This window comes from Phacochoerus africanus, chromosome 10, assembly GCF_016906955.1.
Source record: "Phacochoerus africanus isolate WHEZ1 chromosome 10, ROS_Pafr_v1, whole genome shotgun sequence".
Taxonomy (NCBI): domain Eukaryota; kingdom Metazoa; phylum Chordata; class Mammalia; order Artiodactyla; family Suidae; genus Phacochoerus; species Phacochoerus africanus.
Window position 1 is genome coordinate 124,580,614 of NC_062553.1, and position 18,120 is coordinate 124,598,733.

General features: G+C 39.6%; 1 protein-coding gene across 2 annotated transcripts in view; it reads right to left on the reverse strand.

The window, feature by feature from the left end:
- Nucleotides 1–18,120, reverse strand: part of BMPR1B (bone morphogenetic protein receptor type 1B) — a 224,090-nt gene that overhangs the window by 30,068 nt on the left and 175,902 nt on the right. For both annotated transcript variants that reach the window (XM_047799043.1, XM_047799044.1), the window contains 2 exons: nucleotides 1,996–2,092; nucleotides 825–963 (listed from right to left, as the gene is read on the reverse strand). In XM_047799043.1, the coding sequence (XP_047654999.1) occupies nucleotides 825–963; nucleotides 1,996–2,092 (236 nt within the window). The remainder of the gene's footprint in view (nucleotides 1–824; nucleotides 964–1,995; nucleotides 2,093–18,120) is intronic.

Consider the following 18,120-nt stretch of genomic DNA (forward strand, 5'->3'; position numbering starts at 1 on the left):
GCATATTCACCTCCAAACTCTTCAAGTTACATACGTTAAACACATACAGCTTTTTGTATGTTAAGAAAACAATTATAAAATAAATTCTTGGCTTGCGTTTTGTTTTAAAAGTTACTCTTAGTACTAAATAAAAGGTCACCAAGAGAATCAAATATACACGATATCCAAAGTCAGACCCAGACAATACAGATTAGGAAAATCAATCTTAAGAATTTATAAAGGAAACTATTTCTCATTAAAATTGTTATTTCCATTCTGAGTCCCAACAATTCTTTTGCATGGTCCATAAAGAAACCAAATGCTTTTCTCATCAAAGTAAGTGCCTTGGATTCAGTGTATATTTTCTTCCAAGTTGGCAGTGTTGACCATCAGAAAATTAAAACTCTCCTGAATGGAAAAGCCAGTACTTCACCCTGAAACATAAACCCTCCAGCTGAGACGCAGCCTTCTTCCCTGGTGGAAGTACTCAGATCCCAGTTAGCTGTAATACCTTCCCCTTCAAAAGCCAGGCCAAAGTGCAGTAATGTTATCCACACGGAAAACAGAGGGAAGATGGTCCCTTGTTGAACGTCTCTAATCTGCTCTTTATCAGAGTGTCTGAGGGTCTGGACTGGAGCCACACACTTACATTAAAGAACCCTCACCTTACCCTCAATATGTCAAAATGTTATCAGGAAACCCTGCATCTGAGATCGGATGCCTGACTGACTGCAGAGAGCTTTGCCGGCGGCCCTATCGGTTTCAGTAAGATGAAACCCTGCAGTTACTGACACTTCCTCTCAGAAGACATTGCCTTCACGTTCAAGCTATGTCCTTTCTCATACCAGCAGAGGGAGGCCTGATCCGCTTCCTGAGCTCTGAGACTGCTCAATTAAGTCCCTCAGGGATTCTCCAGGAGGAATATACGTTTCATCCTGTTCTAAACCAATGCTGTACCGGGGTCTGGTTTCTTGCCTTTTATACCTGAAGATGCACAAAGGAAGATCATTTTAGACACTGGATTGCAGTGACGGGGCAAAACATTGCAGAGCAAGCAGTAAGCACAGCAGGTTTTATCTTTGCGGATAAATACAAGATGAAATGCTCAGTATTTATGACCCTTAGTTACGACTTCCCAAACACAAAATCGTAATTATGTTTCTAATCTATTTCTAAACTAAACTACATGCTTTTTACTCAGTCACAACCATCTGTAACTTTTCTTCATTCCTTTCAATGGCATATATGCAAGTAGCCTGCATTCCATCAGTGTTTCTACGTAATTCCAATGTTCACTCCCTAAAATCTTTTCCTAGAAGGTCTCCAATTAACTAATTACAACTAACTTTAACATTAGTATTACAACTAACTTTCTCAAGTAATTATATAGATGAATTAACACTTGACAAGCTTTTATCAGTAAATACATCTTCAATTAGAAATGATGTTATTTGAATCAACTCCTATTTGTAGAATAGTAACTTAAACGCGTAGACTAGTACGAAAGGCCAATGACAAGAATTGGAAGGTCCTTGGTATTTCACAAACTAGAAAATGAGTTCTTAGTGACCGAAAATAATTTGTAATGACCATACTTTATTTTAATAACTCACTTTACTGATTTACCTATACATGATTGTCAAAAACTTTCAGGGCTAAGGGGAAAATGTTAGCTCACGAAATAAGGAATTACTAAAGTGGGTCTAAGTTTAGCATGGTCCTTTTCCTGCTTGCAATCAAACTTCAGTAGCAACTAGTTGCTGAACTCCCTAACTACCATAAATTTCCTAGGGATGAAATATTTCTGGGTGGTTTTGATATCTGAAGCAAAAACGATGTAGGTATCTATTAATAGCTTCATTAGGACAAATATTTACCAAGAGTAACTGATCTTATCAGTGAAATCTAAGATATAATTAAGGCAAGGAAAGCTGTGGTCAAAAACCTTAACAGGTAGAGAAGTATGAGCAAGATATCACACGCTCCAAATTCTACCCTTACAGGTTGGAAACTTACCTGAAGTAACAGAACAAAATGATAAGTACCAAGAGCAAACTGCAGACAGTCACAGATATAAGTAAGGCCTTGTGGTGTATAGGTCCGTCAACAAAATCTGAAATTAAAAAGAAAGTAAGGAGAGTTATAACACAGAGATTATTTTCACTTAAAAATTAGGAAGCAACTCTTCCTAAAAGTGCTTGCTAAGCTCCATGTGCAAGATATGAGATATCATTTTAATGTGCTAATTGATAAGAAATATATACATACTCAAAATTAAATAAGTTTGGCTAACATGAATTATTACTCCAGGCACTCATTTCAAGAGCATATATTTCTTCCTCTCTGAAAGGAATAGGCTTGATGTAGGATAGAAGCACAGAATGTAAATAAATGTAAATGGATCAATACCCCTAAAATATAAGCAGGTAGTTCATCTTAATTTCAGATCCAGCTGATGGGTTTACAGGCTTTACTCATGTGGTTTCTGGAGCACTCTCTATCATGAGTTTGGATAAAATAACTAATCCATATTCACTGTACATACAACACTAAGTAATCCTCTGATGGATACAAAGGAACAGAATTCCTCGAGTATTGTCAAATGAATAGAATACACAGATGTGCACTACTTTAAACAAAGATGCCCTTCAAAAATACATAGCAAAATTCTTCATAAATGGAATCATATTTTAAAAGAATATGTCTATTCTACTTAAAACCTTCTTCTTTTAAAGAGCAAATTAAATAGTATGCATGTTGTTTTCACTATGGTTCTTGATAAATAAGATTTACTTACAGCATGAGTTTTCAAACTTTGTGAAAATAAGAAGGATCAGGAGAGCTTTATACAAAAGCATATTTCCTGACTTCAACCCTAGAAATTTCTATTCAAAGTACTTTTTTTTTTTTAAACAACCATCTCAGGTAATTTATATGCAGGTAGTCTCTGGAACACATTTGGAGAAAACTGACTGAAACCAGGTGCATGTATATAGTAATAGAATTAGCACCCTTCTTATTAACGGCACCGTATACCTTTGGGAGAGTAATTTCCTGTTATGTCATTTTAAAAGGTATCATCTATTATAGTTTATGACTTTGGTTACCTACAAACAAGATGCTTTCCAACTGTGCTATATACTTTTTTTAAAAAAAAAAATTAGAGTATAGCTTATTTACAGTGTTGTGTCAATTTCTGCTGTTGTGTTATATACTTTTAATTATACAGCTATCTAAACATCTTGACTGGGGACCTTATCCCACTCAATGTAACTTTCTTTTTTCATTCAGGAAATGTTCCCTGAAGAAAAACTGAAAAGCACCAACTAATTAAAATAAGTAAAACTGCCACCACTTCACTACATAAACAAATTACCACTAACATTTTTATTTTATTTTTAGGGCCGCACTTGGGGCATACGGAGGGTCCCAGCTAGGGGTCGAGTCAGAGCTACAGCTGCCAGCCTATGCCACAGCCACAGCAACGCCAGATCCAAACCACATCTTCGACCCACACCACAGCTCATGGCAATGCTGGATCCCCGAACCTTTGAGCGAAGCCAGGGATCGAACCCCCATCCTCATGGATACTGGTCAGATTTGTTTCCACTGTGCACAATGAGAACTCTACTACTAACATTTTCGTGTATGCCTTTGTAGTAGCATTTCAATGAACACAGTATGTTTATAAGAAAAATATTTCACAAAAAAAGGTATTACATACATCCATGTCCACAGGAGTATAATTCACAATGGATAAAACATGGAAGAAACCCAAGTGTTCACTGACGTATAAATGAATGAGCAAAATGTGGTGTATACATAATACATGATTCAGCCTTTAAAAGGAAGGCAATCCTGACATATGCTACAACGTGAGTGACTCTTGAGGACATTATGCTTTGTGAAATAAGCCAGCTGCCAAAAGACAAATACTGCATGACTCCATTTATATGATATACTTACAGAAGTCAAATCATATAGACAAAAAGAAAAATAAAATAAGAATGGTGGTTGCCAGGGGTTGGGGGAGGAGGAATCAGGGACAGTAATATTTAATGGGTAAGATTTGCATGCAGCTGTCCAGGTTTCCCAGCAATACCTGCTGAAAAGACTGTCTTTTTCCCATTTTATGTTCTTGCCTCCTTTGTCAAAGATTAATTGACCATAGGTGTCTGGGTTTATTTCTGCATTCTTTATTCTGTTCCATTGGTCTGTAAGTCTGTTTTGGTAACACTATCATACTGTCTTGGCTTTCTAAGATTGCCTAAAGTCTGGGAGAGTTATAGCTCCTGCTTGGTTTTTGTTCCTCTGGATTGCTTCAGCAATCCTGGGTCTTTTGTAGCTCCATACAAATTTTTGGATTGTTTGTTCTAGTTCTGTGAAAAATGTCATGGGTAATTTGATAGGGATTGCATTGAATGTATAGATTGCTTTGGGTAGTATGGCCATTTTTACAGTATTAATTTTTCCAACCCAGGAGCATGGAATATCTTTCCATTTCTTTACATCTTCTTTAATTTCCTTGATGAATGTTTTATAGTTCTCAGCATATAAATCTTTAACCTCCTTGGTCAGGTGTATTCCCAGGTATTTGATTTTTGGGGGTGCAATTTTAAAAGGTATTGTATTTTTGTATTCCTTTTCTAGCATTTCAGTGTTAGTATACAGAAATGTGACTGATTTCTGAATGTTAATCTTACATCCTGCTACTTTGCTGAATTTGTTCATCAGTACAAGTAGTTTCTGGGTTGAGTCCTTAGGGTTCTCTATATTAGTATCATGTCATCTGCATACAGTGAAAATTTTACCTCTTCTCTTCCTATTTGGATGCCTTTTATTTCTTTTATTTGTCTGATTGCTGTGACTAGGACTTCCAGTACTATGTTGAATAACAGTGGTGAGAGTGGAGGTATATATACACAGTGGAACACTACTCAGCCATACAAAAGAACGAAATAATGCCATTTGCAGCAACATGGATAGAACTAGAAACTCTCATCCTGAGTGAAGTAAGTTAGAGAAAGACAAAAACCATATGACATCACTTATATCTGGAATCTAATATATGGTACAAATGAACCTTTCCACAGAAAAGAAAATCATGGATTTGGAGAAGAGACTTGTGGTTGCCAAGGGGGAGGGGAGGGAGTGGGATGGATAGGGTGCTTGGGGTTAAGAGATACAAACTGTTGCCTTTGGAATGGATTAGCCATGAAATCCTGCTGTGTAGCCCTGGGAACTATGTGTAGGCACTTATGATGCAGCATGATAATGTGAGGAAAGAGAATGTGTACATGTATGTGTAACTGGGTCACCATGCTGTACAGTAGAAAAAAAAATGGTATTGGGGAAATAACTATTAAAAAAATATTTAATGGTTAAGAGTTTCAGGTCTACAAGACTGACAGAGCCATAGAGATGGTGGCGGTGACGGCTGCACAACATCAAGGCATATTTAACATTACTGAAGTTTACACTTAAAAGTGGTTAAGGGGCGTTCCCGTCATGGCGCAGTAGTTAGCGAATCCGACTAGGAACCATCAGGTTGCAGGTTCGATCCCTGCCCTTGCTCAGTGGGTTGACGATCCGGCATTTCCATGAGCTGCGGTGTAGGTCTCAGACGCAGCTCGGATCCTGCGTTGCTGTGGCTCTGGCGTAGGACGGTGGCTGCAGCTCCGATTCGACCCCTAGCCTGGGAACCTACATATGCCACAGGAAGTGGCCCTAGAAAAGGTAAAGGGACAAAAAAAAAAAAAAAGTAGTTAAGATGAGAACTTTGTTATGTGTATTTCATGACAAATAAAAATTTGGGGGAATAAATCAGTATAACTGCCTTATAACTAGATTGTTTTCATTTATAATATTGTAAACATTTTCCAAAACAATAAAAATTTTTGTGCAACACGAGTTTTAAAGTTACATAGTATATATACAGACATATTCAGAGGAGAATGTCAATCTTTTGATGATGTATGTTTAGCAGACTACAAAGATTTTTGCTATAATACATCATTGCTGTGATGGATAAAACTGTGATGAATATTCTTATACACACATTATTGCACATATCAATAATTATTTTCTCTATCTAGATGCCAAGTCATTAGTTCAAAGGATATATATTTTAATTTTTTTCATATTATGTTGTCAAAATAACCCTTAAAAAACTGCAATACTTTCTTTTTACCATCAATGTGAACATACGTCCTAATTGTTTTGAAAAAATCTCAACCTTATAGAAATCCTGTAAGCATAAAGAATTCCAATATGCCCTTTAAAGAGAATCCATTTTAAAAACCTTACCATAATTCTCTTGCTCTCTCCGTGTGTGCTTATCTTCCTCTCTATATAAAGATATGTGTATGTATTTGTATATTTGTGTTTATTTTTATATATGTATAATGTGCGGATCAACAGAAGTTACAGACATAATGTCCCTACTCATAAACAATTCAAATGCACTTCCTAAGAACAGGACATCGTCTTACCAAATGGCAATACAATTATTCAGTTCAGACATTAACACGAATCCATGAAATGAAAATAAATCTTACCTCAAAATATACCTAAGAAAGCTTGGATTATTTATTATTTACAGCTCTTTATATGAATTTTTTGTCCAAATCTTATGATGGTTAACGTTATGATTAACTCATCAGTCTAAAAATATACATCTGACCTCCCTATTGCTAATTGTTGGAGAGATGCAAATGCAAACTACAATTATCATCTCACACCAGTCAGTAAAGGCCATCAACAAAAAGTCTACAAATAACAAATGCTGGAGAGGGGGTGGAGAAAAGGGAACCCTCCCACACTGTAAGTGGGAATGCAAACTGGGTGTAACCACGATGGAGAGCAGCATGAAGCGCCTTAAAAAACTAGAAAATAGAACTACTATATGATCCAGCCATATCCTGGCATATATCCAGAGAAAACCACAATTTGAAAAGACACATGCACCCCAATGGTCACTACAGCACTATTTACAGCAGATAAAACATGGAAGCATCCTAAATGCCCTTTGACAGAGGAATGGATAAAGATGTGGAACATATATACAGTGGAGTATTACTCAGCCATAGAAAGGATGAAATAATGCCATTTGCAGCAACATGGATGGCCCTGGAGACTATCATACTAAGACAGAGAAGGACAAATGTCACATGGTATCACTTGTATGTGGAATCTAATAAAAAATGATATGGATGAACTTACCAAACAAAAACAAATGCATGGGTTCAGAAAAATTTATGGTTACCAAAGAGGAAACTAGCAGGAGGGAGGGGTAAATTAGAAGTTTGGGATTAACATATATCCATAATATAATTATATATATAACTTAATTATGTATATAATTATATATATATAACTATAGATTACTATAGATTAAATAGATAACCAACAAGGACCTACTATACGGCACAGGGAACTCTACTCAATATTCTGTAATAACCTATATGGAAAAGAATCTGAAAAAAATGTATATATGTATGTGTATAACTGAATCACTTTGCTGCATACCTGAAACTAATGCATTTTAAATCAACTATACTCCAATAAAATGTTAAAAACAAACATCTCATCTCAGAAGTATTTATCCCACTTTAAGTGTTCAAAATTCTAACACTATCGCATCAGAAAAAATAAAATTAGGTTTAACAATTATTTATGATCTACAGTACTTGTAAAACATTAAGGGAAGTAGTCAGTCTGCATCTGAAAGACTAAATGAGAGACCACTGTGTGTTTTTTTGGCCATGCCCACAGCATGTGGAAATTCCCAGGCCAGGGATCAAACCTGTGCCACAGCAGCAACCCAAGCTGCCACAGGGACAATGCCAGATTCTTAACCCACTGTGCCACAAGCAAACTCTGAGAGAGATCATTTTTTAAAAAAAAACAATTTTATATTAAACTGAGAAACATTCCGAGGGATCAGAGGAAAAGGAATCCATGAACTTGACCCACTACAGTACATGCCTAAGAAGCCATTCAGGCTTTAACACCAAGAGGAATCAAACAAAACTACTACATGCATTGTCTGAGAAGTGTTGCTTGGGAAATCTTGAAAATAATTTGTAGCCTCTTAAAATTAAGCAGGCTAAGACTGTACACAACGAATTGTCTTTGTAAATTTTCCCTCTACCCCTCCTTCCCTTGGGTTATAGGCGAAATCACTACGAGGCCTAAAGTGAGCACAATACCTCCAGTGAGAGAGCAACTGACAGTGTTTATACACATGCAAAAGTACAGACACCGTGGTGCAAATAATGTCTCTGGAAACTTAGCTTAAAATCTATTTCCAGGTTTAAGGATAACACAAGTAAAAGGTCTGGCTTTGCAGGACACCAAAGAGAACACTGGATTCTCTAGCAAAACTAGAGGAACTAACTACATAAGCACACCAGATTATCAGTAACAGAGTAGTTTTTCATTCGAGTACTGTAATTTTACTAAAACCTTCAGCCTCACTGATTTTCACTTTTCCATGTAAATGCTAAACCCTCGTGACACGTAAGAACAGTATATTTACTACTCATCCTATTAGATTTCTGATATTTAAGAGCAATGAGACCAGAAAGGATCTTTTCCTCGCTATCAAGCACTTTTTGAAAGGCTAGATTTACCTTCCTGTTTTCCCTTCCTTTGCCCCTATAGCCCATGCCCCGACAGCCTCAATTTGTCTTGCATGGTGAATAGGTGAGTTTTATCAATAAATCTTTTGTTTCTGTTGGTCATGCCGGTCATGTTTTAATATGCCATTACTTGTGCCCAGAGCATTAACAGTGTAAACATTCAAGCCACCGCCAGACTCTTGGAAAGCGAACACTACCAGGTAACCTATCAGGAAAGGAACAGAGCCCACACTTCCCTCGAGGGCAGCAGATTTCTACCTGCCTGTCACTCCGACTGCTCAGCAAAGTAGAAAGGAGAACTCTCCAGGGGAGTCTGGTTCACTGCGAGAGGCAAGTAAGAAAAACCAGGGGTTTCCTAACAAAATAGTGTTCTGTCACTACTCGTCTCCTCCTGGATAATTAATTGGTTTGCAAGTGCTTAAAATGCTAGAACGGTTTTTATAAGGCTAGAAGATGGCTCATAATTGCAGTAAGAAATAAAAGAAAAATCTAGCTAGAAAGAATCCTGGAAATAGGATGGCCTGAAGACATCTTTATATGTGCTGCCAATCAGATATCTGCCAATTATAATCACAGATCAATTGGAGACCTCTCTCTATTAGCAAAGCAGAAAGTGGTCTGAAAAGCATATTCTTGTCAGAGGATTGTAGTCAACAAATAACACTGTAAAGTAATTTACTGTCATCATACATTGGGATGTCATCTTACAGGAATATCTAGAAATAAATTCACCGTAAGGACAAACACATAATAGTTATGTTCCTGCATGAAAATTATTTAAGATTATATTTCCTGGTAACAAAGGAAGTTAAGATACAATTTTTTTTCAAGGGCCGAACCCATGGCACATGGAAATTTCCAGGCCAGGGGTCAAATAAGAGCTGCAGCTGCTGGCCTACACTACAGCCACAGCGAAGCAGGATCTGAGCCACATTTGGGGTCTATACAACAGCTCATGGCAATGCTATATCCTTAACCCACCGAGCAAGCCAGGGATCGAACCCGCATCCTCATGGATGCTAGTCGCGTTCGCTACGGCTGAGCCACAACAGAACCTCCAAGATAGAATTTTCACATCCAGATTGTTGGGTTCAGTGAAGAAGAAAAAGACTAATTATTTATAAATTTGTTTCATCTGTCCCAAATACAAAGTTAACCACAGTTTCCGAAATAGTTTAGGAGCTGTACATTTCAAGAAATGTCAGAGCAACTCCCTAGCAAGGAATTCAGCTCAGACTTGTGTATTGGTTTATACCGCCACAGGCATAATATGTGTGTCAAAAGGAAAACTCTGCAACTGCTCCTTGCATTCTAGATGCTATCATATATTCAACCCAGCTGTGCTGTGGAAAATTAGGGAAATGTCTCACTGGTTAAATACCTGCTGGATATTGAGTTTAATTTGTAATTGGCAATATCAAAGCCATGCAAAAGCATTTTTTAAATAAATCTGTAAATTGCCCAGCATATATATGTGTATGTGTGTGTGTGTGTGTATGTATATATACATATTTTCTTTTTAGGGCCACACCTGCAGCATATGGAAGTTCTTGGGCTAGGGATCAAATTAGAGCTGCAGCTGCCGGCCTATGCCACAACCACAGGACCATAGGACCTACGGCACATGCTGTGGCAAGGCCAGATTCTTAACCCACTGCACAAGGCCAGGGATTGAATCCACTTCCTCATGGATACTAGTCAGGTTCTTAACCCACTGAGCCACAATGGGAACTCCCAGATATTATTTTTTAACTGGGTAAGAAAAGAAATAATAAGACAAAAGTTAGCTTTGGAAATCCTGTTTTATAATTGTACTTAAAGCACATTGAAATTAACCTATTTCACAACAGAAACAGTTTTTCTGATACATTTTCTATAAAGTACACATGTAGCATATGTAATTCCCATGTTTAAACACATAAACTTTTATCTATTCCAAAAAAATTATATGAACTTTATTTGGCTTATTTGTAAAAGCCAAATTAGAGGATCCCATATAATAAAGCAAGGCTTCTGTTCACTGTAAACCAGTCTCTCACTTCTTTAAGTGATCATTTGAAAAAAAATTAAGCAAAAATAAGTGCCTATGGTAAGTAATTTGGGAGGAAGGGGGAAAACCCTTATCAAATTCTCTTGCCTATATACCACTTCCAGAGAACATTCTACTCAGAGTATCTTGGTTAGATCATGTGATGCTGAGAGTCTGGATATACAGCATCCCTCCATCCCCATGTTCCTTTATCACTGATTCTGCAGGCAGGGAGCCAGACACCAGGGCAGCACAACTTCTCCCTACAAGCCTCTCCATCAAAACAGACATCTCTCCCTACTCCTAGCACCAGCTTCAGTGTTACTGGGCTCCCAGATCATATTTTATTGTTTATGATAAAGGTGCTGCATTTGATCTAATTACCCTTTGTATTTCTTCCTTCAGGAGAAAGAATGTTATTCCACAGTATTCAGCTTTGCTGGTGCTAAAATGGAATAAACAAAGCAAGCAGAAACCTAATATTCATAAAAGAAATTTAGCTGCATTTTGGCCACCCTTCATCATCTTTTTTGAAACAGATGACAACATTTCAAGGACCTAAATATACACCGATGAATATTTCTTGGATATGATGATTTTTTTTTAATGGCCACACCTGAGGCATTTTGAAGTTCCCAGGCCAGAGACTGGATCTGAGCAGCAGCTGTGACCTATCCCAGAGAGATTCTTAACCCACTGTTCAAGGGGAACCCCTTGCATGTGATTTTCTGTCTCTAATTTCCTGCCAAATGCATCTAAGTTGGGAGAAAAAGAAAGTCTGAAAAAATTCTGGATTGGTAGAAAAGGTTTTCTTGTTTAAAAAGAATTTATTTGCAAGTATTTACCCCTTAGTACTTCTCTGATGTCTAATAACAGAACGTCACCTAAGCCTATTATGATTTAGCACCTAATGATACAGATGTTTTGAGATAAAGTTAACCATTTAACTTCTTTGGAAGAGTGATTATGAAGAAAAAAGAACCAAAAAAAAAAAAAAAATGCTGAGCTGGATTTTTCAAACCTCTCATCTTTTAATAACACAGCATCTGTTTTATAGTCATTTGACATATAGGTTTATCATAAGTCTACTATAATAATATATAACAATCTGCTAGGCAACATCTAGCACAGGGGTTCTCAAAGTATGGTCACTGGACCAACAGTATCAGCTTCACCAGGGAAGTCTTTAGAAGGACAAATGACTGGGGTCCACTCAGACCGACTGAATCAGGAGCCCTGGGGGGGGGGCAAGAGCCTGAGTTTTAAGAAGTGCCCCAGGCGATCCTGATGCACCTAAGCTTAGAAACCAATGGCTGAGTACAGAAGTGGGACTTCATAAGTGAGCGGGATAAGGAGGAGAGAGGAGGGCAGAGAGAGTGTGTGAGCAGGGTGGGAGCAACCCTCCAACACACATCGGAAGACTAGAGAAAAGGCTGATTGTGCAAACGTAAGACACAGAAGGCTCTGAAGTAATCATATTAATTATTATTTTGTGACACAATTAACCACTACCTGCTTAGAGTTTTCTAACTCTTAAACAGGTAAAAGGTTTTTTTTGTTTTTTTGTGTGTGTTTTTTTTGGCCACTGCATATGGCAGTTCCTGGGCCAGGGATCAAATTCATGCCACAGCTGTGACAACGCTGGATCCTTAACCCACTGTGTGACAAGAAAACTCCTATAAAAACTTTTTTTTTTTTTAATTAAGAGTTCCCATTGTGGCTCAGTGGGTTAAGAACCTGACTAGTATCCATGAGAACGCAGGTTCGATCCCTGGCCTCGCACAGTGGTTAATGATCCAGCGTTGCCATGAGCTGTGGTGCAGGTCACTGACACACCTTGGATCTGGCGTTGCTGTGGCTGTGGCATAGGCTGGCAGCTGTAGCTCTGATCTGATCCCTAGCCTGGGAACTTCCATATGCCACAAGTGTGGCCCTAAAAAAAAGTGGATTAAAAAGAAAGTTGTTTTGTTTTTTTTTTTTTGAGAGTGTCCTTCAGGGCTTTGTATAGATGATTCAGTGGGACAAAGTCATTGGCCCATCTCTACCTCCAGCACCTCTTCTAGCTGTGTAGCCTCTGCACAGTACTTGACCTCACTGTTCCTCAGCTTGCCTGTCTGTGAAATGGGGATGATGACAATAGTGCCTTCCCCGCTGGGCTGTTATGAGGATTAAATGAGCCTGTTTATGTAGAGTACTGAGAAAAGAGTGGTGGTCAATTCCATTCGCATTAGTAATTTATTATAATTATTATGATGACTTCCACTGCCCTTAGCCAGAAAACTGGCCTGGGAGCTAAGCTTTAGAAGGTCCTGCTCTGGATTCCTTCAACTGTGCCCCTTCCCACTGAGCAGTGGGTCTGCAGAACCCAGGCCATGTGTCCACCCAGAATTTGTCCAAGCCGGCTCTCCACTGAAAACATGGGCCATTGCCCCACAGTCTGGAATGTTACCTACAGAGCCCCATGCCTGCGTCCAGGAACTGTGAGGCCCTCTTCCCCACCCCTGCCTTCTTGAGGGTAAACCAAGGAGCTGGTGTACCTACCCTAAGGCCAGGCCAAGGGGTGGCTGGGGCAAGGACATGTGGGCAGAACATAAACCAGAGGGCTGGGGGGCTGCACTGCAGGTGCCGGATCTTAAGCTTCAGATGACTGAGGCATCTATCTCAAAGCCATCTACCACTAATAAACACACTGCCAGCTGTATGACACAACTACTAGCAAAACAACTAGATAAGAAACCAGGCCACCCCGCCCATGAAGTTCCCCAGACATCTGACTGCCTGAACTGACCCTTTTCCCTTCCTGGGCTCTAATTCCCACTCTTATATTTTACATTTGCCAATACTTGGGTAACCATGTATGGTGACAAATGTTAGACAGTGCGGTGACGACTTTACTACATATACAAATAACAAGTCATTAAGCTGGACACCTGAATTACAATGTTACACCTCAACTGTAACTCAATTTCTAAAATTAATTAATTTTCCAATAGAGAGTGAACCTGTGAAACCCTCGGCAGCCCACCTTTGACCTCAGTAAAGGCAGAATCCCAAGTCCTCACCCTGACACCTGTAACCTTGCTGTGTAGCCCTCAGGTGTACTGTGTAGCCTCCAGTTCCTGCAAATAACACATTTTTGCTTTCAAAGTTCTCTGATGGTTGTTGCTGAGGTGTGCTTACATAAGAAGAACCACACGGGCTGGTCTAGCCACACCATTTGCTCCAGTCAGATAAATGTCTGTGGGGGTTGCCCCAGTGCTGTGGGCCAGGTAAGTGCCTCAGGCTTTCCTAGCCGATGGTATCACTATCAAAAGGCTGAGAGAGACACAAAACAGGCAGCCACGTGCATGCATGAGAGGCCCCTCAACGTGCCAGACAAAACCAAAGACAGGCTCTCCCTACTGCTCCCACCCCGACACCGGCGTGAAAAAGTCTAAGGAGTTCAAGCATTCTAAATGCAAGCTGGTTCCCCATCATCAGGAAAACATACTCGTTAAGTTAGGTCAACAGCAAGTCTTTTATTTACCAGTGACATTCGTTTATGCGTTTTAAGTAATTAGTTGAATGGTATAGAGACTGCTACTTATACTACTGCCCTAGCTCCACAGAAGTTAGGGTTGGTCTTACATATAAAAACACCACCTAACTTTAAACATATCAAACTAAGATGGTTCCAGGTGTCTTTAACATCCCTGCTCCTTATCTGGGGTTTTATACCAAAACATATATACACATTATCTCCAATACGACTATATAGAAACATGTATCCAATACGGCTGCAACTCAAAAGTTTCTGACCAAGGCATTACGAAAATTCAGTAAACATATATGGTACACATCTAATAAAAATGCTGCCCATGTGTATATGGCAGAGGGAAAAACAAACAGTAGCAGCTCTACAGTATAGTAAGGCAAAAAAGACCAGTGCTCCTAGACCACAGTCTGCAGTGACTTTTACTGGGCCCCAAAATGCTGTGCCAAAAAGGCTAAGGTAGAACCTGCAGAGACCTCATCAAAGCACCACCTGGAATCCTCAGAGTTCAAAATAGTAAACCCTAAGGCCACTAAACTCCCCCCAAAACTATCACCTTGTATAATCCACAATATTACCCACGAGCCACACCAGCATCCTCTTTCCCACACTGCCCTGAACCAAGGACTCTTCTTCCCCATACTACTGCCCTTTTTTTTTTTTTCTTCAACCTTTTCAACTCAGACTTACTCTACTAATAAAAGTTCCTCTGGATGGAACTAGAGACTCTCATCCTGAGTGAAGTCAGCCAGAAAGAGAAAGACAAATACCATATGATAACACTTATATCTGGAATCTAATAAACAGTACAAATGAACCTTTCCACAGAAAAGAAACTTGTGGACTTGGAGAACAGACTTGTGGTTGCCAAGTGGGAGGGAGTGGGAAGGACTGGGAGTTAGGGGTTAACAGATGCAAACTATTCCATTTGGAGTGGATAAGCAATGAGATCCTGCTTTAGAGCACAGGGAACTATATACCTAGTCACTCGTGATGGAGCATGATGGAGAATAATGTGAGAAAAAGAATATATTTATGTGTGTATGACTGGGTCACTTTGCTGTACAGTAGAAATTTACAGAACACTTTAAACCGACTAAAATGGAAAAAATAAAAAATCATAAAAAAATAACAAAAAAAAAATCCGTAGGGGCTTCATCTCAGAGAGAATTCTCCCGGCCTGCCTCGCCCAAACTAGAATCTGGCTCCATCTACAGGACAGTATGTGCACTGCAGCCATTTCAGCACTTGGGTCAAGGATTTTCCCAAACCCTCCAGCTACTGTTAGGACACATCACTTCCACTGACACCTTTTCTCTGTCAAGAGAGTCTAGCATGTCTACCTTCACTTCCAGAACTCCTCACCCACCACCCACCTCCACTCCCAGTACATCCGCCCCTATACAAGTGCTTTTTAAAACGCTGACGAGAGACGGTCTAATTTTTGCAACTGGTTCACAAGGGAATAACCACGAATATTGAAAGGGAACATTTATACTTTCTTAGCACTTTGACATCGGTGGAGGAGTTTCCTCTGAACAAGGTGTTGTTGAGCTCACGTGCTGAGACACAGGGGCACTAGCCATTTCCACATACAGGTCTTTTTGTACCAAAAGTGTTGCCCAAACTTTAATGTGCATATAAATCACTTGGGGAATCCCGTTAAAAATGCAGAGCTAGTAGCGTGGGGTGAGGCCTGAAATTCTGCATTTCTAGGGAGCTCCAAGAGATGCCGATGTGGCTGATTCGCAGGCCCACTTTTAACAGTGAGGCTTCAGTCAACTGGATTAGGAGGCTCTCAAACCAGCCATGCTGTTCCATATGCTTATATTTTGCAAATGTTTCTCAAATATGACAAACTAAACCTCTGTACTTCATAGACTGCCTCCGTTTAGCATCAGTGCTAGGCAAAGGCTGTGCAATCTTGGGAAAGTTAATTAATCTCTCTGTGCCACAACATCCTCATGTTTCAATGGGGAATAATAATCCTAAATTGTGGGACTGATGTGAGGCTCAATTAGGTTAATTAATGCAATAGTTGTTGGCATAATTCCTGGCTTATGTTAGCCATTTTAATTTTTTATTCCTGCCTTATCTACTTAGAACACTTGTGTTCATCCTTAAAGTTTGTTCAGGGATCACTTCTATAAAGCTGTTTTCACGTCCTACCACCCCAGACAAAGTGAGCCATTCACTCTTCTGTGTTTAACACTCTTTATAATCTAACTCTACTGCTGAGATTTTCCTGAGTATTCTTTAATTATTTCCATGTTTCTCTCTCACATCCTAGTGTGCCCATCTTGAGAGCAAGAATTTTCTTCATCCGTTTCTGTATCCTCAACACCTGGCATGTTGACTGGCAAAACTGAAAAAAAAAAACTGAATTTTTTATGTGGATTATTATGACTCCATCTTACAGAACTTTCTAGGTTATAGTAGGAACAAATGTTACAAAATGCTACCATCAAAACTCTGAAATGTCCTTGTATTTTGACGGGAAGCCTTCCTCTCTCAAGAAAAAAAACTGGAGGAGTTCCCATTGTGACTCAGGGGAAACGAATCTGACTAACATCCATGAGGACGCATGTTCGATCCCTGGCCTTGCTCAGTGGGTTAAGGATCCAGCATTGCTGTGAGCTGTGGTGTAGGTTGCAGACACGGCTCGGATCCTGCATTGCTGTGGCTGTGGTGTAGGCTGGCAGCTACAGGTCCGATTTGACCCCTAGCTTGGGAACATCTACATGCCACAGGTGGGGCCCTAAAAAGACCAAAAAAAAAAAAAACAACAACAACAAAAACAAACAAACAAACAAAAAACACCAACCTTAAAAGCAATGAAAAATCAGGAGTTCCCGTCAGGGTTCAGTGGTTAACAAACCCGACTAGTATCCATAAGGATGCAGGTTTGATCTCTGGCATTGCTCAGTGGGTTAAGGATCCGGCATTGCCATGAGCTGTAGTGTAGGTTGCAGACACGGCTCGGATCCTGCATTGCTGTGGCTGTGGCTGTGGCCGGCAGCTGCAGCTCCAATCCCCTAGCTTGGGACTTCCACATGTTACAGGTGCAGCCCTGGAAGGAAGGGAGGGAGGGACGGAGGGAGGGAGGGAGGAAGGAAGGAAGGAAGCAAAGAAGGAAGGAAGGAAGAAAGAAAGGGAGAAAGGGAGAAAGGGAGAAAGGGAGAAAGGGAGAAAGGAAGAAAGGAAGAAAGGAAGGAAGGAAGGAAGGAAGGAAGGAAGGAAGGAAGGAAGGAAGGAAGGAAGGAAGGAAGGAAGAAAGAAAGAAAGAAAGATCAATCATGATGAATCATTTTAAGCTACTTATATAAGACATTGGACTCTATAACAAATTACAAATCATTTATTTTGTGATGAGAACAGCAAGAAAAGAAACATGGGAGCTGTTTTCAACCAGGAAGCTTTGGGATACAGTATTTATCTTTTTCAATGAGTGACGCTAAATGTATAAGTCTTGGAATTAAATTTTCTAGATATTTTCTTTTTCTTTCTTTCTTTTTTTTTTTTTTTGGTCGTTTGTCTTTTTAGGGCCACACGGGCTTGGAGGTTCCCAGACTAGGGGTCTAATCAGAGCTGTAGCTGCCAGCCTACACCAGAGCCATAGCATCACAGGATCCGAGCCACGTCTGCGACCTACATCACAGCTCACGGTAACACCAGACCCTTAACCTACTGAGCAAGGCCAGGGAACCTCATGGTTCCTAGTTGGATTCGTTTCCACTGTGCCATGACAGGAACTCCATAAATTTTATCAATATATGATTTGTCTAAAAAGTAGTTACTCCAGCATAAATAAAAGGAAATGTCATCTAGGAAATAGTCTGATTTAGCCCTTCATAAGGTCTTATTTTTAACTTTTTACTTTTTATAGCTGCACATGCGGCACATGGAAGTTCCCAGGCTAGGGGTCGAATAAGAGCTAC